Source organism: Rhineura floridana, chromosome 3 (genome assembly GCF_030035675.1).
Source record: "Rhineura floridana isolate rRhiFlo1 chromosome 3, rRhiFlo1.hap2, whole genome shotgun sequence".
NCBI classification, from domain to species: domain Eukaryota; kingdom Metazoa; phylum Chordata; class Lepidosauria; order Squamata; family Rhineuridae; genus Rhineura; species Rhineura floridana.
The window spans coordinates 127,454,103-127,481,215 of NC_084482.1; the positions used below are offsets into that span (position 1 = coordinate 127,454,103).

Genomic DNA, 27,113 nt, shown 5'->3' on the forward strand with positions numbered 1-27,113 from the left:
TGTAGGCCATTGAGTCCAACCCCCTGCTCACAACAGGAAATCCACAGCTAGAGCATCTCCCGCAGATAGCTGTCCAGCCTCTGCTTGAAGACATCCAGCGAAGGGGATCCCACCACCTCCCTAGGCAGTCGGTTCCATTGCCGAACTGCCCTTACTGTCAAGAAATTCCTTCTAATGTCCAATCTGAATCTACGCTCCTGCAACTTAAAACCATTAGACCTAGTCCTACCCTCTGGGGCAGCAGTGAACAAATCTGTACCCTCCTCTATGTGACAGCCCTTCTGGTACTTAAAGAGTGCAATCATGTCACCCCTCAGCCTTCTCTTCACCAGACTGAACATGCCAAGTTCCTTCAACCTTTCCTCATAAGACTTGTTCTCCATACCGGCTATCATCCTCGTCGCCCTCTTCTGAACCCGCTCTAACTTGTCTATATCTTTCTTAAAATGAGGCGCCCAGAACTGAACGCAGTATTCCAGATGAGGCCTGACTAATGCAGAATATAGTGGGACTATTACTTCCCTCGACCTGGAAACTATAGCTCTGTTTATGCAGCCGAAAACCGTGTTTGCCTTTTTTGCCGCAGCATCACACTGCTGGGTCATGTTCAACTTGCGATCCACTACAATTCCAAGGTCCTTCTCACATGCACACTGCTAAGCCGGGTATTTCCCATCCTGTACCCATGCATTTTGTTTTTGTGGCCTAAATGCAGAATCCTGCATTTGTCTTTATTGAATGTCATTTTATTAATTTCAGCCCAATTTTCTAGTCTATCCAGGTCTCTTTGGATTTTATTCCTGTCTTCCATTGTGTTAGCTATCCCTCCCAGTTTCGTATCATCCGGAAACTTCATAAGGCTTCCCTCCACTCCATCATCTAAGTCATTGATAAAAATGTTGAAGAGTATCGGCCCCAGGACAGAACCCTGTGGCACTCCACTCGAGACCTCCTTCCAGTCCGAAGCAGAGCCACCGACGACCACTCTTTGAGTACGGTTTTCCAACCAGTTGTGAATCCACCTGACAGTATTTCCATGTAGTCTGCATTTGACTAGTTTGCTAATCAAAAGGTCGTGGGGGACATTGTCAAACGCCTTGCTGAAATCTAGATAGATGACATCTACAGCATTTCCAACATCTACTAAGCTAGTGACCCGATCAAAAAAAGAGATGAGATTAGTTTGACAGGATTTTTTCTTGACAAACCCATGCTGGCTCCTTCTAATCACAGCATTGTCATCTAGATAGTTGCCAATGGACTCTTTTATTATCCGTTCTAATATCTTTCCCGGTATTGAAGTCAAACTGACCGGCCTGTAATTCCCCGGATCTTCTTTTTTACCCTTTTTAAAGAGCGGGATGACGTTTGCCCGTCTCCAATCCTCCGGCACCTCTCCCTGATTTTCCATGATTTCTCAAAGATGATGGCAAGAGGTTCTGAGAGTACATCTGCAAGTTCCTTCAATACTCTGGGATGCAGTTCATCAGGCCCTGGAGATTTGAACTCATTTAGGTTAACTAGGTATTTCCTGACTATCTCCTTATCAATCTTGAACTGCAATCCCGACCCCTTACTGAGATTGCTACCGATGCAAGGTTGCACACTGTTCCCTTTTGGGGAGAAAACGGAGGCAAAATAGGCGTTGAGCAGTTCTGCTTTTTCCTCATTATCTGTCAACATTTTGCCATCCTCATTGAGCAGCAGTCCCACCGTTTCCTTGGTCTTTCTCTTGCAGTGTAGTGGTTAGAGTGGTGGACCTGGAGTTCAGTTGGGTGACCCTGGGCCAGTCAGTCTCTCAGCCTAATCTACTTTACAGGGCTGTTAAGGATATAATGGAGAGGGGGAGAACCATATATGCCAGCTTGAGGTACTTAGAGGAAAGACAAGACATTAATGTAATAGCAGTAATGATAACTATAATAATATAGTAGCAGTCACTCATTAAGCTTACTCCTAGTGAAATGGAAATGGACTGCCTTCAAGTCGATCCCAACTTATGGCAACCCTATGAATAGAGTTTTCATGGTAAGTGGTATTCAGAGGTGGTTTACCATTGCCTTCCTCTGAGGCAGTGACTGGCCCAAGGTCACCCAGTGAGCTTCATGGCTGTGTGGGGATTTGAACCCTGGTCTTCCAGGTAGCAGTCCAACACCGTAACCACTACACAACACTGGCTCCTAGTAGATGGTGGTAAATGTTTTGAAGTTAGACTGTCTACCTAAATTAACTGACTTTGCACAAACATTGCTTAGTATTTTATCAGGAAACAACTGCCCTCTGCATGATAAAGAATCCTATTTACATGTAAAAGCTTGCACAAAAAAGTTTTAAAAAAAGAAAAAAAAGAATAGCTAAGTTGTCTCCTAATTCGCTGGGACCAGTATGGCAACAGTAGCTTACATCAAAATAACAAACATTTTGCTGGGCTACTGAAATCTAAATGTGCTTCAGACTACTTGATTAATGACAAAGCAGAATGGAAGCTACCTCAACAGCTGTCCCATTTGTAATGCCGAGTGAAAGCTTTTAATAGACATAGTAGTAACTTAGAAGGTACTGTTGTTGTTTTGACAAGAGTACTCTCCTGATCATAACTGTGTTTTGCTCTTGAGTAGTGAGCCCACAACTTGATTATAGAGCTACCCTGGCCACAGCAGCCAGAAACTGATGGGTTTGGTTAGCAGAAGCTGGTCATATTTCACAATTCCAAGGAAACCTCTCAGCAGAGGGTGAAATACCACAGGACACAGCAAAGTTGGAACAAATCGCTCATTGTCTGGGCTGGGTGGGCCAAACCACAATCCTCACTCCTTCACATAACCCAGAAATTAAACTGAAAATCTAAACAGCAGCAGCCTGGGTTGTTTGAAGTTGGAAGAGCACATTCAGAGCAGCTGAAGACTGCCCTCTCATGGACAGCAGTAGCATTTTAGCATGATGCGCTGCAGCTATTTTAGATGTTAATTTTTCACACTTGCAGATGCTTCCACAAATCATCTCCCCAGAGGAATTTATGCAAACACACACACACTGTACCATAAGTCTTGGAGTGCCTTCATATACTGGCATCACCTCACAAGATACTATTGCTCGCATTAAAATAACCTCTGTAAGGAAACTGCATGAATTGTTTGTAGTTCATGTGTGACAAATGAACACAGCGTTTTTTGTGTAGGTACATAAAACAGGTAAGTGTATTTGCCATTCATGATAAACCACATAAAAAATTAAGTTTCATATATTGAGGTTACATCCCCAGAGAAACTGTCTTATGAAACAGATTGACTTATTAACTTGTAAGTGTATCCATTTCTCAGACTGACCTTACTCATGACCTGCAGCACATGAGTATGCAGCACACACGATACTGGAAGCAGTTTTAAGGTAGCATGCTGTTTACCATCATTATGTGATATCAAGTCTTAAAAACCCATATTGGCATAAGTCAGATGTCATCCTAAGAATCCTAGCAATTTGAGGTGTGGGATATAATAAATAAGAGTTGGAACATTGCAGGAATGTGAGTAGCTGATGGAGACTATTTAATTTATTTATTATTTGATTTATATCCCGCACAGCAGGAGCCCAGGGTGGCAAACAAATATCATAAAAACAAACTTTAAAGCACATTAAAACAAAACATCTTTAAAAACGTTTCTTAAAAAAAGCTTTCAAAACATCTTATAAGATTAAAAACATTTTTAAAAAGGTTTAAGAACGTATTAAAAAGCAACTGGTGGTTGGAGATTTACTAACTGATTGGCCAAGGGGCACTCTTGTCCACTGGTTTGCATTTAACATAGCTTCTGGGTTATTTATTACTTCCAGCCTTTCAGAATTTTAATTAAAAGCACTGCACATGCTACAATTCAGTAGCACCAGCTTGTTTATTTTCAAGATACTGAACTGCTATCCTCAGGTTCATTGATAGGAGCAGCTCTGACATACAGACGTTCTTTCAGTGTCTCCAGACCCAGCACGGCAGGTTCTTGGTTTTCTATTGGGTCAATCATAGGAATTAAATAATTCAGCATAAAGTATTCTTCAGTGCAAAAACGAAAGAGGTGGCAGAGCTGCAGTTTATCTGATGTATTATGCTTCCTGGCCCAAGAGTACAGCAGCTCCAATTACCCATCTCTATTCCAGATAAAAACAAGAACACCTGATGAACTCAGGTCTTGATTTTAATTTCTAGTCCGATCTCTTTGGGTTGTATTCAATATAGCGCTAAGCTGAATGTCCTAGTAATCAAGTTTTCCCCCCTCGCCTCCTCCCATGCACCCCTAAACCTATTCTGGGTTTTCCCCCTATCATCCAAGGCAATTTGGGGATGGTACAGCGGGTGGGAAGTCCCACTGTGCATGTGGAAGTCATTTTGCTCACACATTTATTTAGCTGAATAGGCTATAATTCTCCTAAAATACTGTCTGTCTGTCTCTGTCTGTCTGTCTCTCTCTCTCTCTGTGTGTGTGTGTGTGTGTGTGTAAAACCCACAAATATCCTCATAGTTTTAACACATCATTGCTTTCCTCTTCGCAATTTTAGAATATATAACTGAAGTCCTTATTTAGAACTTTCAGGCCTTTTGATTAAGTACCATCATTAGCACTGATGAATTTCCATCTAGCTATATTTCAGTATTTCATGATTTTAAACTTCAATATGTCTACATATAGTGCCATTTTATGGATATTTTTATTTTATATTTTTAACAAAGTTTATATACTGTTTGTATAGTTAAAAACAGAAAATTAAAACATTTGAAAGATAATTAAAATCTTAACAGTAGACTAAAAAGATTAAAATACATCAACATGTATGTGTCTGAATAGGCTTGCCTAAACAAAAATGTTAAAGGAGTACAGCGGAGGCTCTTGACTGGTGTCAATAGGCAGGGAGTTTCTAAGTGTAGGTGCTGCCACACTAAAAGACTGATTTCTTACAAGTATGGGTTATTATGTGGCAACTGTAATAGTGCCAGTTCCAAAGATGGAAGCAGTTGAGTGGGCACGTATGGGGTAAAGGAATCCTGCAAGTAAACTGGTCCCACACTGTTGTGGGTTTTATGTATCAATAGTAACACCTTAAACTTAGCCCGGTAACAAATTAGCAACCAGTGCAGGTCTTTAAGCAGAGGTGTTATATGCTGACAGGGTCTCAGTAAGCTACTGTGCTGCAGCATTCTGGGTTAAGGGCAACCTTACAGAGTGCACTATAGTAATCTAGTCTTGAAGTCACCAATGCCTGAACCACCATGGTCAAGCTTTCCTGGTCCAGAAACAGTCACAGCACAGCTGTGAAAAGGTGCTTCTAGCCAGTAAGGCTACCTGGGCCTGCAGTGACAAAGCTGGATCCAGAAGCACCCCCAGGCTGACTAGCTACTCCTTCAAGGGGAGTGCAACCCCATCCAGGGCAGGCAATTGACCAATTTCTCAGATGCGGGAACCACTCACCCATAGTGCCTCCATCTTGCCAGAATTCAAGCTCAGTTTATTTTCCTTCATCCATCCCACCACTTATCCATGTACTGGTCCAAAGCCCACTTGGCACCTCCTGATTCTTCTGTTACAGAGAAATAGAGCCGAGTATCATCATCGTACTGATGGAACCTTGCTCCCGAATTCCTAATGACTGCTCCAGTGGTTTCATATATTAAATAGCATTGGAAATAAAATAGTGCCCAGCAACACCCCATAACATTATTGCCACGGGGCTGAAAAGCAATGTTACTCTCTAGACTTGGTCCTATAGGTAGGACTGGAACCACTGTTACACAGTGCCCCCAATTCCCATTCCACAGAGCAAGTCCAGGACAATACCACAACCAATGATAATGAAAGCAGCAGAGAAACAAGAGCAGAGTTGCGCTCACCTTGTCCTGCTCTCTATAAAGGGCATCCATCAGGGTAACCAAGGCCAACTCAGCCCCATGGCCAGATCTGAGCCCTGATTGGAATGGATCTAAATAATCAGTGACATCCACGAATACTAGCAAGTGCCCCACCACAGCTACCATACTACCTTCCTTAAGAAGCAGGTATTTATGACTGGACGAGTGATTCCGTGCCACCTCTTTCAAGGTAGCAGGGTCCACCCGCTCACACAATGAAATATTAACCAGGCTCTGGACCAAAGCAATCAAACTGCCTCTGCTAGCTTTAATAAGCCAGGAGGGGCAGGGATCAAGAGAGCACGTGGTTGGGTATTTAGCCACCAGCATGTTGTTGACATCAGCTGACTGCATAAACTGAAACCGATCACACATTACATCACTAGCTCTGCATTCAGTTTTTCATTATGGGCTCATCACTGATACAGTGAATATTTATTTTCACCTTAGCTAATCTAATGCAAATTCTAATGGTGCATGTTTTTGTACACAATCAAAAATGGGTGACATTTATTAATGTATGACCTTGTACGGTAAGTAGGGAGTGGAGGGGGAAAATGGAATGTTAGGAGTGTTTGGCGTGAATGTTTCTGATTGGGTGATGGCTTCTCTGGTTGGGTGGAAGGAATGAGTGAGGAATCTTTTTAAAATTTTACGTTTTCTCAGTTAAAGGGAGTTCCATTTGGTTGTGTTCCAGGGTTTAGATGAGAGTGGCTGTATACTATAACCCCCCATAAGCTAATTTCAAAACACAATCTTACAAAACTTAGTCCTGAACTCAGGAACACTTGCATAACAACCCTCTAAGTTTTCATGGTGATACACAAAACACCCAGAGAGAATCTAGACTTTAAACACAAGTAAAAACATGCAGACTCCTGCTGGATATTTTTCTGTCAGTGGTCTCATAATTTGCTGAAATTAATTAAAGATCAGCCATGTTCACAGAGTACCTGTAATCCTATTACTGACCTTGCTCCATACTCTGATCTTCATCTTCTGCAGTTTAAAAGTTAAAAGAAAAAGGAATGGCTGATTTTAATTAATTGAAGAAAATTAACATTGGAGTCTATGATAGCACAGGCATACTCTGTAAGAACCAACTGTTAGGTGTTCTAAAAATCAGACTAACAGCTGTTTGGCTTGGCTAATCAGGGGGCCACACCCACACCAGACATTTAAGCCACTTTAAACAGTCATGGCGTCCCCTAAAGAAACGTGGGAAGTGTAGTTTGAGAAGGGTGCTGAGAGTTGTTAGGAGGCTCCTATTCTCCTGACAGAGCTCCAGTGGCCAGAGTGGTTTAACAACTAGCCCTTCTTCCCAGACAATTCTGGTGATTGTAGCTCTGTGAAGGGAATAGTGGAAATATTGCACATAAAGATTGAGAGGTAGTGTACATGTGTAAAGAGTAAGAGACAGGCAACTCCCTCATCTGCTGCAGGAAGGCAGGGATAGGTGGGTGGGTGAGTCATGTCCACATATTACAGTTCCAGGCAATTACTATCTACAGGAGAAGACTGAAAGATAAATATTCATTGAAGCCAGATAAAAGATAGTATCTTTGAATTCCATCAGAAGTAAGATTGCCTTCATATTTCAACAAACCACATGAATTGTATGACCTATGTTGTACACCTAAAATCCAGAATGGTTGTAGTATAAGGCTATGTACATACCATACATTTAAACCATACCCCTCCCCAGATTCTTGAGGAGATGTGCTTTAAAAGTATGGGGTGGTATTCAGTACTAGTCCTACTCACACATACATCCACTGAAGTCAATAAACATGACTAACTTAGGTCTATTAATTTCAATGGGTTTACTCTGAGTAGGACTTAGTTGAATACAACCCATGGTGTGTATGCAGCCTTATTCTGTTGCAGCAAACACAAAGAATCCTACAGCATTTTAAAGACCTACAAATTTATTACAGCATAAGCTTTTGTGGACTACTGGATTCTAGATTACACATTTATATGAACAGTTTCATCCTAGAGACAAGTTTGGATCAAGGAGACTGATACCCCTATGAACTGTTTAGGCTGATAAGTTCTTTTATTTGGTTTTCGGTACTGCAACTCAGTTTTCTGCAAAACCATTGAAAGCATTTGCAGACTGCAGTAATCAACAGGTTACAGCCAAGGTTTGTGACTGGATGTTTTGATTTCAGCACTGAGCACTGATCCAGCCTATTACACTTAATTGTTCAGTATAACTGAATGCCTGCTTTTCTAACATTCCACTACATTCTGTTTGAGACCAGTAATTAGCTACTCCAAGTTAGGGATGGAAAATTGTCTGGCAATTATCTGGAAAATTAGAGTAAACCCCATTTACAGGTTTGTACATTGAGATAAAATATGTATTTAAATAGGCATTTTTTATCATATATATAAAAATGATTTTTGTACTGATTTTTTAAAATAAAATTCACAGATTTTCAGAAATGGGACAGAATGGATTTATGAACACATGTGAAACCAACATGGACCAGAAATAGACTGATTTGTCCATTGCTACTGCAAATGGAACTAGGAGGACATTTGTCTTTAGAATGAGAGTACAAGCAGCTGCTTCTTATGCACTGGTAGCACAGTTGTGTAACGCTCAAATTTGCAGAAAAGCTGAAGGAGAACTAAGTTACTGGCTGTTCTATTTACAAGCTGGTTTTTAAGCACAACTCAGTGGGGCTTGAACTTAAACTCCTAAATGTTCAAGAGACAATTTTCACCAATAGAAAAATCAGTTCAGAGTCTTTGAAATTGGTTTATCCTCAGAGCCACAAACCAACCATTTAAGGATACTTGTTATCAGAAAAAATAAGGTCAAGCCTCAGGGAAGATTGCTCACGTTAGCTTCCTTGGCGCAGCAGTGCAAAAAAAGCCAAGATTTACACCCATTTAGACCCATATGTCTACCAGTCTTTTATTTTAGCAGGTAATGATCCACTACTGATCCACAATTAAAAAAAACAGAGAAATTAAATTTCCAGGACTTATAAATCATTTTATTGAAATTTAACAAAATTCAACAAATGCACTTCAAGGAAGAGAAACGGACCATAAATATTTTACACATTTGCCTTCAGGATTCCTATCCATATACTACAGGAGCAGGAAGTGTAGTGCTAGTGGGTTCAGGTCTTCTACACAACCACTTCCGCACAGAAGAGTAATAAAAAAGGAAATAGAACTTTTTGCTTGTTTCAATAGTGATAATATATAATTATTTACATCAACTTTCACATTATCAGCATCCCATATAAAGCAGTCTCCACGAGCTTGACGCTACTCTCAAGAGAAATGGGGCTGCCAGAATGCACAATGATAGGGACAGCATCAATGGGATCATAAAATCCATGCAGTCTAATTGCACAGCTACTGTCCCAGTGGGCAAGCCAGTCTTTCAGAGAAATGCATTGAAAGCAGCTGCCAGTAGCTCCAGGGAGTCTGCTACATCTTAAAGAGATTTCAAGCTAGGCAGAAATGAAGTTTCCTCTGGGTAGAGGCTCCATTTAGATTCCAGTGGGAGTGAAATCCCCAGGAGGATATATACAAGCACTAGAAGCAGCAGGGGAAAATGAAAGCCGACATTGCACAGTACTTTTCTGATCAGAGGGTATTTGCTTGCTCAAAAACAGGATAGTTAATGAAAGAACATAAACTGGGTATTTTAAGAAACATATCGGGTGTTAACAATGAGCCTTTGAGCCCCAATACCTCTTATGACTATCAAGTCCTATGCAATGGAGAACAGAACACTCCAGTATGAAGAAGCAGTAAACAGCCTTTGCACACAGCAAAGTGCTTCCTCTGAACTAGCTATGGTGCAAACTTTTAAACAGCAAGCCTGATATGCAGCCTCCTCTGTTCTCAACTATATTGCTCAAGAATAAGCAAGTTTTATCCCACAACTCATTATGCACAATAATGTCAAGATGGAGCTTTGCTTGCCAAGAAGTGTTGCAAACACACCTCTATCTCCAGTATGCTCTTGTCTCAGAAGTGGATATTTCCTTCCCCAATGAAGGGTAAAGATGTCAGCTTCCTGTCATTACCTAGATGAAACTTAACAAAGGTAAGCTACACATGGGGGGAAACGAGGATGGAAATATGACATACAGTAGGGTTTATGTCAACAGTTTACGCACTTTCCTTTTTACAGGTAACTATAATTCTATTACTGTAGATTCATAACACAAGTTCAGCAGGGAAAAGCAGTTGAAACTTAGGAAGCCACCAGGGACAGAATTACTTCCTATGTTCTAAGGAATGATCCTAGCATACAACCCTAGACATACAACTGAGAGGCCGATAAGAGAGGCAAATGTGACAGTCACTGAATAGAGACCTCTGTCAACATTGCCACTGACTCTGCACACTCTTACTAGCCTGGTTCATAATGCTTTAAAAGGATTCCCTTGTAGGTGCAGAGATGACACAAACATATTGATGCTGCTGGCAGGTACCAGCTGATTTAAACTAAACATTTGAGGTAGCAAATGCTTGAAGTGCTCAGAAAGGCAATGACACACACTGGGAAGGAAAAGGCAGTGTGCAATGAACCAACTCTTACAGCTAACCCACCCACAATCTGGTTTTAAAGCTTTATATAAATTCTGAGAGTTGGAAGAAAAGGCAGGCAGGCAGACTCAAGTCTCCTGGTTGTGCATTGCATATGAAACCATCTTCAAAAATTAAGTGTGCTTCTGATAGGGTTTTGCCTTTTCAGTTCTCAGCAGCATGTAGCTCTAAATCTAAAAAGCAAAAACCTGGGAAGAGGCAGGTGTACCACTTCAGTATATACAGCTAAAGGGCTGCTCAGGTCAAGTTTTGGAAGTGGCTCTACTAATCAAACATTTCACATTCACTCATTGGGGGAAATGGTAGGGCTATCCCCAAACAGGAGATATAGCCTTCCTTTCAAGTGTGCTGTATTCTCCCACAAGAGGTACTACCTGGCCCAATGCAAAGTGTTAAGGAAACTGCCAAAGGAAGATCACAGTACATTATTGTTTTAGTGGGGAAGGGGGAGAGCACACAGCTACAGGAGTAAAGATCAGGCTGGTAAACAGCTTGATCAAAGCAATAAAAATTGCCTTAGTGCCAACTCATACCCAAAGAGATCAAGAGGACAGTGTTCCCTATTTCCGTTTGGGGGGGAACCTTTTTACAGTAAGAATGGAGGGGGGAGAGTATGACAATTTGCCTTGCATTCTATACATCAATAAGATGTAGATGCTCAAGGGGGAAGTCTACTTTGGAATGAAACCACTGCCTACCAAGACAAATGCCTTCTAAGATGCTTAGCAGATAGCTGCATGCTTAGATATTGCTGCTGCTACAACAGCTTCTACTGATGTGCCACATAACAGGAACTACTCAGTGGAATTTTCCAAGTAGTGAAGTTGAAAAAAACACTGTCTGCAAAGAAAATAGTGCAACTCGCTAGGGAGATATTACAAGGAGAGCAAGGCCTGCACATCATTCTGTTTCAATGGGAAACCCTATCTTGAACAACTTCAGCTGTCCTCTGTTAAGTGCAGCTTGGTTATAACTTCCTTGCATCCTTTCCATCCTACAAGGATACAGTACAGCATTAGATTATTCAGTTATATTGGGGAAAGGGATGGAGAAGCATAAGAAGTTTACTGCTCACCTTTACTCTCATATACAGCATATAAACTGAAACGTTGCTGTCAACTTTTGTAGAAAACTGACAGGGGATTCAAAAAGCAGATCATCTGGTCAGAAAAAAGTGCAAGGTGGTTTTCCATGGTCTCAAGACACTTGAAATCTGTACCACATAAATGTCAATTAGTGGCTGATGAAAGGATTTTCAATTCAGCAAGGACAATTTTGAGCAGGCCACGTAACAAGGCCAGACAACTCATGTGACACAGGTCCTATCAAAATACACCCCTAGCTAATGCTATTTCTGATTATTACACGATTCCAAGATGCTCCCAGTGCTGTAGCCACTGTTGCCTCCTCCTAGCAGACAAGCTTCAAAGCTAACCATGCATCTGTGCTCCAAATCCATCACTCTGAAGGGACCCATGGCTGCCTAGCTTTGTTTACGTGAGGTACAGTAAAACTGGGCAAATAAGGTGCATCGATAGCACATAGTGACTGTTCATACTGCCCTCCATTGCTCAGACCTCACAGATGATAACAGGGAAGTCCACATGTATCCGAGGGTGCTCCAGTTTCACTATGCCCTGTAAAGAGAAGGATGCAACAAAGATGAGATAATGTCACATAAAAATACACAAGAATCAGGCTAAAAATGACCTACTCATTATGCATGAGGCTGAAAAAAGGGACATGATGCCAACTGAGTTAATATAGTTCCTTGCTTAAGAACCACTGGTCCAAAAACCATATAAAAGCAACTAGGCTAAAGTGGTGGAGTATGGGGATCAACTCTGCCGAGAAACTAGACATTTTATTGCACAAAAAACCTGAGAAGCAGGATCAGAAAATAGCATGATCACATTGCCTTCACATGAAATTTGTGGCCGGACAACTTCTGCGGCAAGGTTGTTCAAATCAGATGTGACAAGAGAGATCAAAGTAGTGTTAGGGCCCCCCGATTCAGATCAGGACCATGCCACTGGGAAAGGAAGGGCCCAACTTTTCCAACCATGACATTTTCCAGCTGAAGCCCTCCCCACTGCTATGTGACTCATGAAGAACATTATTAGGTCCCTGCATGTTTTGCCTATAGGATAGATAGCAGTTGGTGGGAGAGGGAGAGAGTTAAACAGGAAATGGTTCAGAGGAAAGGGCTGATATTCCCTCCTTCTCGGCATCATGGCATTTACTTAGTTTAACCTCACACCCCTTACAACAGTATGTATCGTTTCCCAAAATTACAGGAATCCAATTATCTTCCATGTGGCATCTACTATGCCCCTAAGTAATTTGGATGTTTTCCATTCTTAAAAAAAAAATCTTTTCCATTTTTATTGAATGTCAGTGAAACAGAGAAAGCTGCCAAGCTTCCAGGAGACTAGACAGGAAATTCATCTGAGTAAAGCAAGGCTAATAAGTGAGTTTATATGAATTTGGCCAAGTGACAAATCCCAGAAAATGCCAGTGTTCAGATGATCAGGTCTTGGCTTAATAAGTTGAGATATGAATGAGCTTCCTACATCTGTTTTGCCCCTCCCTTCACATGAGCAGTCAAACAAGTCAGGAGCTGTTATAAACCATGGCTTACAAACAAGTCAGGAGATGAAGCCATGGTTTAAAGTTAGCATCATGGGAAGGCATTTCTCAGTTTGGACATTAATGAACAGTTATGTTTACTGTGACCTCCTTGCTGTTTGCATAAAGGGAGGAATGAAGTGGATGTATACAAATGCATGACCTACTCTTAAGTCAAGATGTAATCATCTGAATGCAGACAGCACGTCCCAGATTCTTCAACAATAAATTGAGGGGAAGGTATAGTACCTGCAAGTGCTGCCTCAAAAATTTAATTGGTCATGCATTCGCAGCATTTCACAAACCTGGTTCAGTACAGGAATTAGAACTATATTTCTCAGGAGAATTATATCCCACAAACAATATTCAGCGCCAGAGCTGAAGATACTTCATAACTACTTTTATTTGAAAAATGACAATTGCACAAAATTCTGTAAGCCTCCTAGCAAAGATGAAGGGAATTTTCAATGTGTATAGAAACAGTACCCAGACAAAAGTCTTAATAGTTTTTTTGGGCTGTCACCAGGGAACGCTGTTGCTAGGTATGCATGGTTCATTGGAAAATACAAGTCTAGTTATCTCGTCTACACATCCTATCTTCAGTGTAGATTTTACACTAACTGTTATACCATCAGTTACTTACACAGTGTTCTTATACTTGGAATTTTAGTGCTCATGAAAAGGTACCAGAAACATCTGAGATAGGAATACAGGATAGACAATGGAAGAACAAACCTCCTTTATCCTTATCTTTTGAAGTGCCTGAACATCATTAATAGTTTCATTCAAGAGAGTCCAACACCAACAGAACTTTACACATCATGTTTCCAGCATGAGATTATACCATAGAATAACCAGAGGCATCTACAATTTTATTGAGGCAGTCATCAGAAGCTGGATTGAGTTCTGCTAAAGAACAATTGCACCAATAAGTGATTAAGCTGCAATCCAATGCATGCCTACTCAAGAGTAAGCTCAATTTGGTTCAATGGGACTTACTCCCAGTTAAGTGTGTATTGGACTGCAACCTTAGCCCAGTTCTCACAAGCATTGCCTTACCATCTCTATCATGATATCCACTTGAGTTCCCCATTTGTAACTTCTAAAAATTTGATGTTGTTGTTGTTGACAGAACATTATCCATTACTACTGCACTTTTCTTTTCCACTAGCATGTTTTATTTTCTCCTCTTATTCTCACAACTATTTTGCTTGGTTTTAACCAGGAGCAGAATTTCACTAGCCTCTAAACGCATCAATTCATGCCAGAAAAAAAACTTCTTGCTTTTTTAGCCTCTTCACATTCTCACTGTGCAGTGAACTCTCAGTCAAACTCTGCCCATGATTTTAACATGGGCTGGGATCCAATGAATGGCTTTACCCAATGACAGGTTCGATTTTCCCCTCCAAACAGCAGTCACCCTCTCAAGCCATTTGAAATAAATTCAAACTCTTGGGAGTATTGAAATAGTTACACAGTTCTATGGATCAAGACCATAGCATTTACTTCCATTAAGGAATCCTACAAGAAGAGCATTCATATTTAACAGACATTTTAACATATTATGTTATTAATATATATTTGGCACATCATATGAGTGCAGTTTGTCATATGAATTACTGCCCAAGGCTGTGGAACTACCTCCTTAAGGAGGTATGGTATGGTTTTCCCCCTAAATTCATACAGAGTGCAAAACTCATCTATGTTGCAAATAATTTGCCTACTAATTTATGTCATAACACATCATTTTTTTATTAAAATGCCTGACTGATTGCTTTGTCTCAAGATTTTGTTCAAAATGACTGATGTACTTGATCTATGAAGCCATGAGGTTGAGAAAGGCAGGACAAAATTATTTAAAACAAAAATAAAATATTTATATAATTTATTAATTAGGAAATCCTCAAAAAAACAATATGGAATGTTAGGAAAGTGAGCTGGTGTTCATATTTACTGTAATCAAGTTCCAAAAATGAGGCATCTGGATCCTCTGTAACTAGCTCAACAGATGGAAATTCAGGATGTTCTAACAAAGGTGTCACAGTTATTGAACATCGGAGCTTGAACAAGCATTTTAAAACTATGTGGGCTTCAGTCACTATCAAAAAATCCAACAGAACAAAGAGGTTGATTCAGATTCCTAGAATAGTATCTGCAGTTACTTCAGGATGGCCGCTATCATTAACCCAGATGATGAAGGCTGGGGAGAAAAGCAATCCCACAAACAATAAAGTCCCATAGTCCAGAAAACAAGATTATACAGTTTGCCAGATATGCAACCATCCCTACAAAATCTATAAGCATCTGCTGGTAATGGTATAAACCAGGAATGGCTCATCTGTGGGCCTCCAGATCTTGCAGGATCACAGCTCCCATCATTCCTGACCAGAGCTTGGAAAAGTTACTTTTTTGAACTGCAACTCCCATCAGCCCAATCCAGTGACCATGCTGGCTGGGGCTGATGGGAGTTGTAGTTCAAAAAAGTAACTTTTCCAAGCTCTGTTCCTGACCATTACCCAAGCTGGCTGGGGCTGATGGGAATTGAGTTCAACAACAGTTGAAGAGCCACAGGTTAATCATTCCTGGTATAAACTCAGATTCTCTTACTTGCTCAATATCCTTACGTGTTAGCTTTACACATTACAACAGCCACATTTTTTTTCTGATTGTGTTACCTGAGGTATCAGGTTCTTGTGGATTCTTTTCAGCTTGGCACGCTTTCTCCCATTTTTGGTGACTACTGTCTCCTCATAAAACTCATGGGCAAGGTCACCGTCCTCATCATAATACATGGAGCTGTGAAGAAATGAAAAAAAAATCAGAAAAGTATCAGTCAGAAAAAGCACAAGCAATTGTCTTTCAGATCTGCAGCTGATGGTTAGTAGTAAGTCAGCTAGCTGGCGGCTATTGTTGGCACCCATTTGCTAAATCCCCATTACACTACAATACCATAAGGAGAAAGTTCATTTAGGAAGTCTACAGGACAGTTGCCTAATAGGAGCAGAAACTTTATTTCCTAAACAGACCTCTGCTATGAAATTACAATTAAACTCCACACACTAAAAATACACTGAGGTCAACGAAGTCCATACAGGTGAGCCTCAAATTTATTTTGACACTAGTACTCCCAGTAAGTATGAATGGCCATAAAGATAGCACTTCGCCCAGTTTAGATGCTCCATGTCCACTTGAATCTGTTCTTCCCTTCCCCTACTGCTACTTACCTACAAGCAACAAAATAGTGCCTCACCATTTCCTGTACCTGTGACTTCAATAACTTTCTTGCTAATTTCTGAAATGTTGTGTTATAAAGACTTACAGATTGTGCATGCAGTTTACAACATCCCCAGGGGGACACACAGTACTCCAAAACTGATTAGCAATCATTGGATGAGTCTCACTGAGCTCATCCCAAGTTTATCCAATAGCAAGCAAACAAAAAGATTCAAGTGGGCAATGTGAATACTTGCATGTCAGAAGACAACCAACATACTTCTATATTTCATTTGCACATTTGAATCACTACAGCAGTGGTGGGAAATCTGTGACCCTTCGGATGTTGTCGGACTTCAGTTTGCACCATTCCGGACCATTGGCCATGCTGACTGGCTGATGGGAGTTGAAATCAACATCAGGAAGGTCTTAAGTTTCTTACCCTTGCACTAATGGTTCACGCAGAGCAAATGAACGTTTTCACAAACATGGAAAAACACAGGTCATATTATGTAACGGTAGTAACATAGAAAGCTGCTTTATAGTAAGTCAGACCATCTAGCTCAGAATTGTCTGCACTGACTGGCAGTAACTCTCCAGGGTTTCTGGCTGGGACCTTTCCCAGCCCTATCTGGAGATGTCGGGGATTGAATCTGGGACCTTATATACACAAAGCATGTCCTCTACCACTGACTTTCAGTATCTCAGGGTAAGCGTCTGCACATATTGAACAGCAGTTACCTTATGAAGCCTTTCCAATGTTTGCTAAGAGTATAAAAAGCTTGGTAGAACTACTGAAGTGAGATGATATGAGGTACACACTTTCTATTCATAACCAGTTTACATTATAGCAAAACAAAAGTATCATGGTTGCATTTAAGCAGAATGGGCATTTAACTAGGATTTAGAGCCAGTGTGGTGTAGTGTTTTAAGGTGTTGGACTACAATCTGGGAGACCAGGGTTTGAATCCCCACATAGCCATGAAGCTCACTGGGTGACCTTGGGCCAGTCACTGACTCTCAGCCTCATGAAAACCCTATTCATAGGGTCGCCATAAGTTGGAATCGACTTGAAGGCAGTACATTTACATTTAACGATATGAAATTGCTTTCCTGGCATATTTCTTGGAGATGAGATGTTGGAAGGATTGAATAATCACATCTGCTATATAAATGTCAACAACTCTCACTAGCAAGTGAATGTTTAAAGTGGCACTTTTGCCACTTTTAAGCAACTACCCAAAGCTTATAAAATCAGAATTCTGCCAAGTCTAAATATAGGCATTCCTCACTAACAGCCTCAGCTTCTTCAGCAAAGCAGCACTCAGAATCCAAAAACTGAAGACTTTTACTTTTGGGGGGCTATTTCTACATTTACAGCAAACTGCATGAAGCCTCACAGACATTCTCAGGATACATACTACTTCCAGACTTTCCCTGCATTTCTTATATTTAACGAACAGTAGCATAATATGGGGAGGCAGAACAGGCAAGAACATGCAACTCAAAATTAAAATTACACATTCACTTCCATAATACAGAAGTCTTACAGTCAGTCTGATAACAATGGCACTTGATTCAACAACTATTTGGCCAGTTGCCTAGCAAAAATGGAGATACCAATGCCAGTCATTACTTTGGAAGAAGACAGGCATTTTGGCACAAGTAAGAGTTTAAGAACTCATGATGGAGAGAGTGTTTCTCAGGCACTAAGATGCATAAGCTCTTATCATATTTCTTCCTATGGCAGTATCTTGGCTGAAAATGGAAATGGACTGCCTTCAAGTTGATTCCGACTTATGGCGACCCTATGAATAGGGTTTTCATGGTAAGCAGTATTCAGAGGTGGTTTACCATTGCCTTTCTCTGAGGCTGAGAGGCAGTAATTGGCCCAAGGTCACCCAGTGAGCTTCATGGCTGTGTGGGGATTCGAACCCTGGTCTCCCAGGGTGTAGTTCAACAGTCAAACCACTACGCCACACTAGCCTGGGATAAATATAGGTTTCTCCACACAAACTGGATAAAAAATTTACAAATTATTAAGGCACTGCTAGAAGGTCTTACAGAGTGGGCTGTTGTAGCCAAATACTTCAGATATGGATTCATCTACATAAAAACAGTATCACTTGGTATCAAGCACAGTATCAAACAGTAAGGAAGGAATACTATAAACCAGAGTATCCCAAAGTCAGGAAACAAGGACAACAGACACCCCGTTCAAAGATGCTACCAAGCAAGTACTGCCCATGAATACACACAACGAGTTACCCCCACCTTGGAACAAATATTAAGGCACTAAACAGTGTCCTTACCCCACTGAAACCTTACACTACCATTATTTTCCATATTTGCTACTGCACAGAAAATAAAACTACGGCCCTTAGCCTAAAACAAACCATCTGGTCATTACAGTCTCCTAGCGCGAGCGTGGTAGCACCTTGAATATCAAGCTGAACCTGCGTCGCCGAGACTTTTTACAGGAGAGAGAGAGAGAGAGAGAGAGAGAGAGAGAGAGAGAGACGCGGCCGCCACCACTGGGGGGAGCTATGCTACTGCTTAAATGTCGGGGAGCCTTAAGTCGCAGAGAGCAACGGCAATGAACTTATCCGGGAACCGCTGGCTCACAGTATCGCACAAGGCTTCAGAAAGTGCCCTCAGAAGTGGGCACTAGAAACTCCCAAACGCCCGACACGACCGCGAGCTTTTCCTGTGGAAAAGAAAGCCCATTTACGAAATGCTTATTATTGTATTGTATTATTTATTGTAAAAAAAATGCTAAATCTACATCCTACGGAAAAAAGACCCAGATATGGGGATGTCTTTCAGTCACGGCGACGCTAGCAACCAACGAGGTCACAGGACGGGAAGAGAAGGAAAACGCGAGGGCGCAACCAGGAGTCAGGCTAGGAAAGCGAAAGAGCATCGCGGTGGCGGCAGCAGGAGACTGACAGAGAGCCCAGGCGCCCTCCTCAAGGTCCACTAAACAGGTCAGTCCGTCCGTCCCCCTCCCTTCATTCCTTTCCCGCAGCTGTTAAAGGAGACAGCTTTACTCTTACCCACGGCGGGTGAAGACGAAAGGGGTGGCCGAACAGAGCCCCCGCGCCCGGGTCTGATCCCCACCCGGCCCCTCGGACCCGCCTGGCCCACCCGAGCCAAAGGGCCAGAGGCCCCGGGACTTGGAGCCGCTGGCGCCCATGGCTCAGAGAAGCGGCATGACCGGGGAGGGAAGGGGCAGTGGAGAAAGAGAGAGGCAAGAAAGAGCCACCCACTGCCTCCGGGGAGACTAACAGCACTTTCTCTGCACCGGGAAGCTCCGCCCCTCCCGTGTGCGCAACTTCCAGGTCTGCCGCCTCCGGAAGCCCGCTTTAATGAGTGAAAGTACCTCCCTGGAGCTTAGCGGCGTTGCGACGCAACTTCCTGTTTCCTCCGGAGGTGCTTGTATACTCCACGCGGAGGGCAAGAGCGGTAAAAATACATGAGAAACAATATTAAAAGAAAAACAAATAAAAGAAAGAACACGGGCAAGGTTAAAGGTTTCACATGGCGTCCTATGAATAGGGTTGTCATGGTAAGTGGTGGGGATTCGTAGTCCGATTCTCTAACGTCTCACCACTACGTCACACTGGCTCTCAAGTAAGTAAGTAGCAAGCAAACAAAAAAGTAGATAAGGATGAGGGGTTTTTTCCTACCAAGACGTCTGCATTTTTAAATTTTTTTTTTTTTTTTGCTGTGGTCTATAGGAACTCCATCTTCCTCTGCAAGCACTCTGACCATGTGACTGTCCGAACAAATAAAACCGATTCTGGCCCACTTGCATTGGCTGCCTGTATGTTTCTGAACTGAATTCACGGTGCTGGTTTTGACCTATAAAGCCTTACACGGCTTAGGACCACAGTACTGATGGAACACCTCTCCCGATATGAACCCACCCGTACACTACGTTCAAGATCAAAGGGCCTCCTCCAGGTGCTTATTCTGAGGGAAGCTGGGAGTCTGGCAACAAGGGAGAGGGCCTTCTCAGTGGTGGCCCCCAAATTATGGAATGATCTTCTTGACAAGGTGCACCTGGCGCCAACACTTATCTTTTTGGCGCCAGGTCAAGACTTTCCTCTTCTCCCAGGAATTTTAGCATTTGTTTTAAATTGTGTTTTAAATTGTTTTTAAAATATTATGTTTTTAAATTTGTATATTTGTTTTAATGTTTTTAGTTACTGTAAACCGCCCAGAGAGCTTCGGCTATGGGGTGGTATATAAGTACAATAAATAAAATAAAATCAATAACATAAATAAATAGACTTGTGAGAGGCAGAAGTTCAACTGATAAAGTGATAAGGATTTGCCTGTTAAACTTATAACTTGCCTAGGTTGAAACGACACAGCCATTTAACGTACAAGCTGCCTTTTGCTTTTCAACTAGTATCCCTTCCCCAATAGAAAATAAACTATATGGGGTTTAAATATTTTTGAGGACCAAGATGCCTATGGCTTTGACAGATTCTAAAGCAGAGATAGATATTCAACAAGAGCACCATTCCTCTCGTGCAAATAAGGCTGTGCCGGTTGAATTTCTACCTGTCATAAGGTCTTTTAAAGGCACAGCAGATACAGTGCTAGACATCACGGGGAATCTGATGTTGGAAAATGCACGGAGGCAATGTAACAGCCAGAACAGAATGGGCCCTTTTAAAAAAGAAATTCATGCCAGAAACACAGGGATGTGTTGGAGACACTTGAGAACAATATTTAAGAACTAAAACCCTTCCGACTTCCCAGGAGGATCCCTACGCCTGTGCAGCCTCTGAGACGAGCTCCGTCTTGGATGAAACTTACCCAGTTTAAATTCAGTCAGAAGGCTCTTTTCTAACTGGGAATAATTTCTTCCGGTTAAAGAAGAAACGTGAGATTTCCCACATAGCTTTGTTTTGATTGTTGGAGTCTGGAATTCGTCAGAATTGTCTGTCTTCCAGCAGCTCAGACAGAGCGAGGATTTTTATGCTAGCTCAGCTGGATAAGTGACCCGTTTTTTTTTATACGGATTAACAGGCAAACATCCTCCTGTCTACATTCATCATTTTCTTATCTATACAGCTAAAGACATTTGTCAAAGTAACAGCAATTGAGATAACCTAGGTGAGGTAAGACTTTCCTTTTTTTTTATTTACGGAACTAAGGGGGAAGAAAATATAAATAGCTTATCTTTTTTTTTTATTGCAAAAAGCTGACATGGAAAATAGCATTTTAAAGATTACAACGGACGAGAGATTTCTGATTGGAAGAGATAAGAAATCTTTTTGATTTATGGCTTGGGACTATTTTTCCTGATCTACTTTTTTTTTGACGAATCTGCTCATTCTCTCTGCTACTAGCTATTTCGACGCTGTGAACTAAAGCCGTTCTTACACTTCCGGACAGATAAGAGATAAGGGCTGTCTAGCGTGTGACGTTAGTTTGTTGGAAAGATTAACTCCTTTGTAACTGGTTAAAGAAATAAGCTGCTCTTTGTTTGGGACATTGAAAATTGAAGGAGTTTTGTTCCTTTGGCTTTAAGAATGACAATTAAGAAGATCATGGATGTACAAGAAGGGACTTTATCTCTAGACATGTTTCAGAAAATAATGAATGGGATTAACTCAATAAAACAAGAACTGAGAAATAATAGACAAGCGTGGAGAATTGAATTTCACGAAATGAGACAGGAGCTGAAAGAAACTCAGGATTCTATGAGAAAGGAGAATAAAGATAGATCTGGAAAACAAAAAAAGGATGAAAGAGAAATTAAAGGCAAGGTTCAAACTATGGAGATTGGCTTAATTATGGACATGAAAAAAGATTTGGATTTCCTGGCTGTGATGGATCCTGGAGACAAATATTACAGTTTGGAATTCAGCGCTGTCCCTGAAGGAATTGAAGAGATTGGAGATAAAGATACTATCGGTTCAAAAAAATTCTTGGACTGGAAGGATTTGATGGAACTTGAAATGGAGAAAGTTAACAGAATTAATCCCTGTTTTGTGTCAATGGAAAAACCTTCAAGAGATGTACTAGTGTATCATGTGGAAAAGAGGAACAGAGATGCGGCTTTGCAACAATACTTCAGTGATACGTTTGGATTTGATGGCAAGAAAATATCTGTGATGGAGGAAATTCCTATCAGACTTTTATTATATGACTATGACAGCAAGATTTTTGGGTGCGTAAAGATGGAAGATGGAACCAATATGGATAATGACAGAAGAGCGATTTAAAATTACTGGACTTAGTAGATTTGATGAGTTGGATTAATTGGCATGTTTATTTAGAAAAAAAAATTGATTGACATATATCTCAAGGATTGGAAACTTCTCTTTGACTTTTTGTGGAAGATTAAAATGATATGATGTTAATGTGATTTGAAACCAACTAAGATAACCGTTGGAGGAAGGTGATTTTATAATCTATTAAGAGATAGGTTTGTTATATATTATAGATTTATAGCTGAACTATGACAAATCGGAAGTCAATATTCTTTCTTTTTATATATATATATATCTTTTTGTATTGTACTAGTTATTGATTTGTGTTGTTTTCTTTTTGTATTGTTTTGGTTTTGAAAATTGGAATAAAAATTAATTAAAAAAAAAAGAACTAAAACCCTTCCAATATTTTATTTTATTAACCCTTTAATAACCAGAATACCATCCAGAATGGAACAGCAACTTCCCAGTTTCCATTTACTTAAAAAAACCCACCCAACTTTTCAGAGCCCCCTCCCAACAGCCAACGAAGGAGGAGAGGCCATTGTTTCCAAGCACAACAATATCTAATTTTGCCTGAGTTTTACATCAGTCTCTAGAATTCTTGCTGCATGTGAGGGAAAGGTTGAATAGAAATCTCACTTATTTCTTTGAGTCAGTGAAGACAACAGATGAGGTAGATCAGGGGTGGATAAACTTTGGCTTCTGGGGTCTTTTTTTGTTTTATTAGACCCCCCCCCTCCTTAGCTCCACAACTCGAGCCTGCAAAATAGTGGGGGGAGAGGAGATACATACTTTCCAAATTAAGAAATAGGGTGCCTCTGAGCATACACTCAGGCCACACACTCTGTTTGCTTAACTGCACTGAAATGGTAAAACTCTTATGTTCTCACAAAGGGTTTGTTTAAAACACCAAAACCCCACAGTAGAGCTGGAAAACGTTTGGCCCTCCAGATGCCATTGGACTCCCAATTCCCATAAGCCTAGCCAGCACAGCCAGTGGTTAGGAATTATGGGAGTTGTAGTTTAGCAACATCTGGCAGGCCAAAGGTTCTCTGCTCCATAGTAACAACCCTTTTCCATGTGTACTCATTATGCTTGCGAGTGCACCCCTTCTGAAAATGGAACATCCACCTGTGCAAAGTTCACCCAACAGAGAATCCTCAGGGAATAGGTATGCACTAAAATATAAGGTGAATAGCAGTAATACAGAGTGGATTAGCTTTCCACTAATCCAGCCTTTCGCAACCTTTGTGATCCCAGATTATGTTGGACTATAGTTCCCATAGTTCCTTACCATTGCCCATGCTGAATGAGCCTGACAGGAGCTGCAGTCCAGCAACATCTAGGGACCCAAAGGTTGGGGAAGGCTGCACTAACCAGAGAAGTTTCTGAATCAGTTCACATTGTGGCAAAATGTTCTAGACTGGAACCTTTCCTCCTCTCACCCCCTTGATTCCAGAAGGGGATTTTCAAGCATTTGTACGATGCTGTCATGTCTCCATCCTAGACCTTCACAAAAGATACCATCTTATCAGGAGGTTTCTTTCGGCACAATATAGGAAACGGACCTTAAGTGTGGCGGCACCTACCCTGTGGAATTCCCTCCCCTTAAATATTAGGCAGGTGCCATCTCTGCTATCTTTTCGGTGCCTTTTGAACTTTCCTCTTTCAACAAGCCTTTTAAGTTGAGACCGATCCCAGTCTGCATCTGTGTTAGAATTGCTTGTTAATATGTTTTTTTAAATAAGTTTTAAACCTTTTTTTAAATAAGTTTTAAACCTTTTTTTAAAGATTTTTTAAAGCTTTTTTAAAAATGTTTTTAATGTTTTGTTTTAATGTATTTTAAGGTCTTTTTATGATGTTTTAAAGTGTTTTTAGTGTTTGTTTGCTGCCCTGGGCTCCTGCTGGGAGGAAGGGCGGGATATAAATCAAATAATAAATAAATAAATAAGAGGCCAACTCTTATCTAAAAGTTTCTTCTGCTGAAGTTCTGTCCCTGACCAAGAGATAGTATCCAGCCTTCTTCTGTGTGATTTCCAATGACCATTTGAATTGAACTCTAGCAGAAGAATGAGAGGGTTGAGGAGCCCAAGCATGTGCTCACCTTGCAGCCAGGATTCTCTTGCATCTGAACATAGCTCCAACTGTAAGACACATTTTAAAGCACTTAGCACAGTTGTTCCACCAGGCTAAAGTCCCCTCAGCTACTGTACAAGGCAACTACAACCCTTGGGCTGGGTCAGGAGACTCTTGACAGAAAAGGGTATTTGACCAAACAAATTGCATAAAGGGGACAAGCAGGCTGCCAGCGAGTGATCCAAGTAAACAAAGCAGTGCAGAGTTAAACATCATACAGCCCTCAGGCAGGTATCTAGCCTGAGAAACATGGCGAGATCTGGCATGTGTGTGATTGAACAGAGGTAGGGGGACCACATCATGCCCCTCATAGTATCTGTTTTAGAAAGGTAGCAGCTGCTGGCCCTAATATAATTCAAGCACTGGACAAGTATGAACAGTTAAAACATTTAGTGGTGAAGGGGGATAGTGAACTACAGCAGTTGTGGTAAAGCTTCCTACAAAGAGCCTGTACAGTTCTCTTCTCTACACTGAGCCCACGGCTGCATGTTTATATAAACCTAAAAATCCCATGGAGCGCTGTATAACATAATTAAGCAGTAAGCAAATGTACGACTGTTTCACAGAGGCTAACCCCAGACCTCAGAGGATTACCTTTTCCTTGTGCCACCAGAATTGTGACGAGTAGTTTGCAGTATGAGCAGCTACTAGTCTGCACCATAAACATTGAATATTATTTGGAAGTAGTTTGATCTTCCAACTGACTAAATATCCATGGAGAATAGAAGAGTTCACAAAAGAAGGAACTACTAGTAATAAGGAATTTTACAATCTGATTTAAACTAAAAACATCAAATGTGTTTTAGAGAGCTGTGGGTCTGCTTATGCCAACTAGTTTCCATCTTCATAACATGGGCAATCAGGCAGCCGAGCCAAGCTTCAGTTACCTCCTTTCCTCTCTCTCCCTGCAGTGGCAATCTTTCCTCTGAAGGGTAAGGAGTCACCACTGGAATGGAGTATTTGCAGTCTCAGAAGCCCAACCTCATCTGAGTCACAACCGTTTCTTAGTTCTCTAGTTTTTACCATTAAACAGCAATCATTGTTTCGACACCAAAGACCTTTGTGTTTTCCTGGCATTTGGGCAGCTCCAATGATGTATTTATACTGTTAAATCTGTTTTTAATGTTTGTGCGGTTTTTAAAATTTACTTTGGCTGTAAATTGCTTCAGGACTTTAGTGGAATGCAATCACTTTAATAAATCACATAATTTTATAAATGTGATTCTTTTGTACCAATGCAGTAATGGAGAACTGACCAACCATGCTGGTAAAGTTGCTGTCGCTTTCTCAACGCAGCTGTGAGACAGCAGGTAGAGGCAGGATTCATGCTGTCTCACCAGCACCAATGAGACCTACAGCTATATTACTTCCATCAGAACCCAGTGGACAAGGCCAAAGTCCAAACACACCAGTATTGGGTAGCAATAGGAAACCGATGGGCTTGCATTATTGCAAATGTTGCTAATAAGCACACTGATGCAAGCAACAAGAACATCAGGATGTGAGCTGGTTTCCAAAAACTGACCCTTCTTGGAAAAAATGCAATAAATACATATTTCCATGTAAATATATTTAAGATGTGTAAACAAGGATAGTCACAGCAGCTGTTCTCTCCTCATTGTTTAATGGGGGATGCTGAAAATTTACCTCTGTTGATCCTTTAGCCCAAAGCTGATACTTTCAGAGGGGCCAGAATTTCTCCCCTAAATTATGCAAGCATTCCTATTTGCTGCCATTGTTTCCTTGATCTTTTGCACCTACCTCCCTATAATTACTGGGTTGTCATCTTTTTTTTTTTTTACAATAATTTTTATTCAAATTTTCATAAAACATAGAAAACAAAATCATAAAACATTCAAAGACAAAAAACAAAACAAAACAAAAATGATTAAACAAAAAAAAATAAAATGTTGACTTCCCATTTGTCACATATCAAATCAGTTATAGGTCTACAATATATAACAATCCTGTCTCTTAAATCATATTATAAAATCACTTTCCTCCAGTAGTTATCTTAATTAATCATCAAATCTCATAAACATTACTTTATTCTTTCCACAAAAAGTCAAAGAGAGGTTTCAATTCTTTAAGAAATATATCTATCAATTTTTCTCCAAATAAACATGTCAATTAATCCATCTCGTTAATAATTATAATAATCTTATTGTCATAACCATAGTCCAAATAAACATTTCGATTAATCCATCTCATCAGAATCTGTTAGGTCCAATAATTTCAATAGCCATTATTCCATTATCCCTATTAGTTCCATCTTCCATCTTCAATAGTCCTGTTAAGTCCAGTAATTTCAGTGTCCAATCTTCCATTATCAGTATTCCATAATAATCTTGCTGTTGTAGCCATAGTCATATAATAAGAGTCTGATGGGAATTTCCTCTATCCCAAATATTTTCTTGCCA

General features: G+C 40.7%; 2 protein-coding genes across 6 annotated transcripts; one reads left to right on the forward strand and one right to left on the reverse strand.

Moving 5' to 3' along the window:
• Positions 1 to 8,882: 8,882 nt before the first annotated feature.
• Positions 8,883 to 19,682, reverse strand: TUSC2 (tumor suppressor 2, mitochondrial calcium regulator). Its single transcript, XM_061617857.1, has 3 exons — positions 19,378 to 19,682; positions 15,784 to 15,904; positions 8,883 to 12,117 (listed from the first exon to the last, which is right to left on the reverse strand). Exons 1-3 carry the CDS (start codon positions 19,515 to 19,517, stop codon positions 12,052 to 12,054), a joined length of 327 nt encoding a protein of 108 aa, XP_061473841.1. The 5' UTR covers positions 19,518 to 19,682; the 3' UTR covers positions 8,883 to 12,051.
• On the forward strand, positions 18,874 to 25,874 carry LOC133380494 (uncharacterized). Of its 5 annotated transcripts, none has more exons than XR_009761452.1 (2): positions 18,874 to 19,308; positions 25,605 to 25,874. XR_009761452.1 is itself a non-coding variant. In XM_061617854.1 (2 exons), the coding sequence occupies exon 2, from the start codon at positions 21,871 to 21,873 to the stop codon at positions 22,564 to 22,566; it is 696 nt and encodes a 231-aa protein (XP_061473838.1). In that variant the 5' UTR covers positions 18,877 to 19,308; positions 20,062 to 21,870; the 3' UTR covers positions 22,567 to 22,760. The 5 variants fall into 5 exon arrangements, 4 of the variants coding, with proteins under 4 accessions (XP_061473838.1, XP_061473837.1, XP_061473836.1 ...); XM_061617854.1 differs by lacking the exon at positions 25,605 to 25,874 and adding an exon at positions 20,062 to 22,760 and having other exon boundaries at positions 18,877 to 19,308; XM_061617853.1 differs by lacking the exons at positions 18,874 to 19,308; positions 25,605 to 25,874 and adding exons at positions 19,639 to 19,958; positions 20,062 to 22,760.
• Positions 25,875 to 27,113: the final 1,239 nt, after the last annotated feature.

Excerpts from the sequence above, each read along its gene's own strand:
- LOC133380494 (XM_061617854.1), top strand. The coding sequence starts at position 21,871 with ATGACAATTAAGAAGATCATGGATGTACAAGAAGGGACTTTATCTCTA.
- TUSC2 (XM_061617857.1), bottom strand. The coding sequence starts at position 19,517 with ATGGGCGCCAGCGGCTCCAAGTCCCGGGGCCTCTGGCCCTTTGGCTCG. Across the intron at positions 15,905-19,377 it reads TTCGTCTTCACCCGCCGTGG|CTCCATGTATTATGATGAGG; the intron begins GTAAGAGTAAAG and ends ATTTCTTCACAG. Across the intron at positions 12,118-15,783 it reads ACAAGAACCTGATACCTCAG|GGCATAGTGAAACTGGAGCA; the intron begins GTAACACAATCA and ends TTCTCTTTACAG.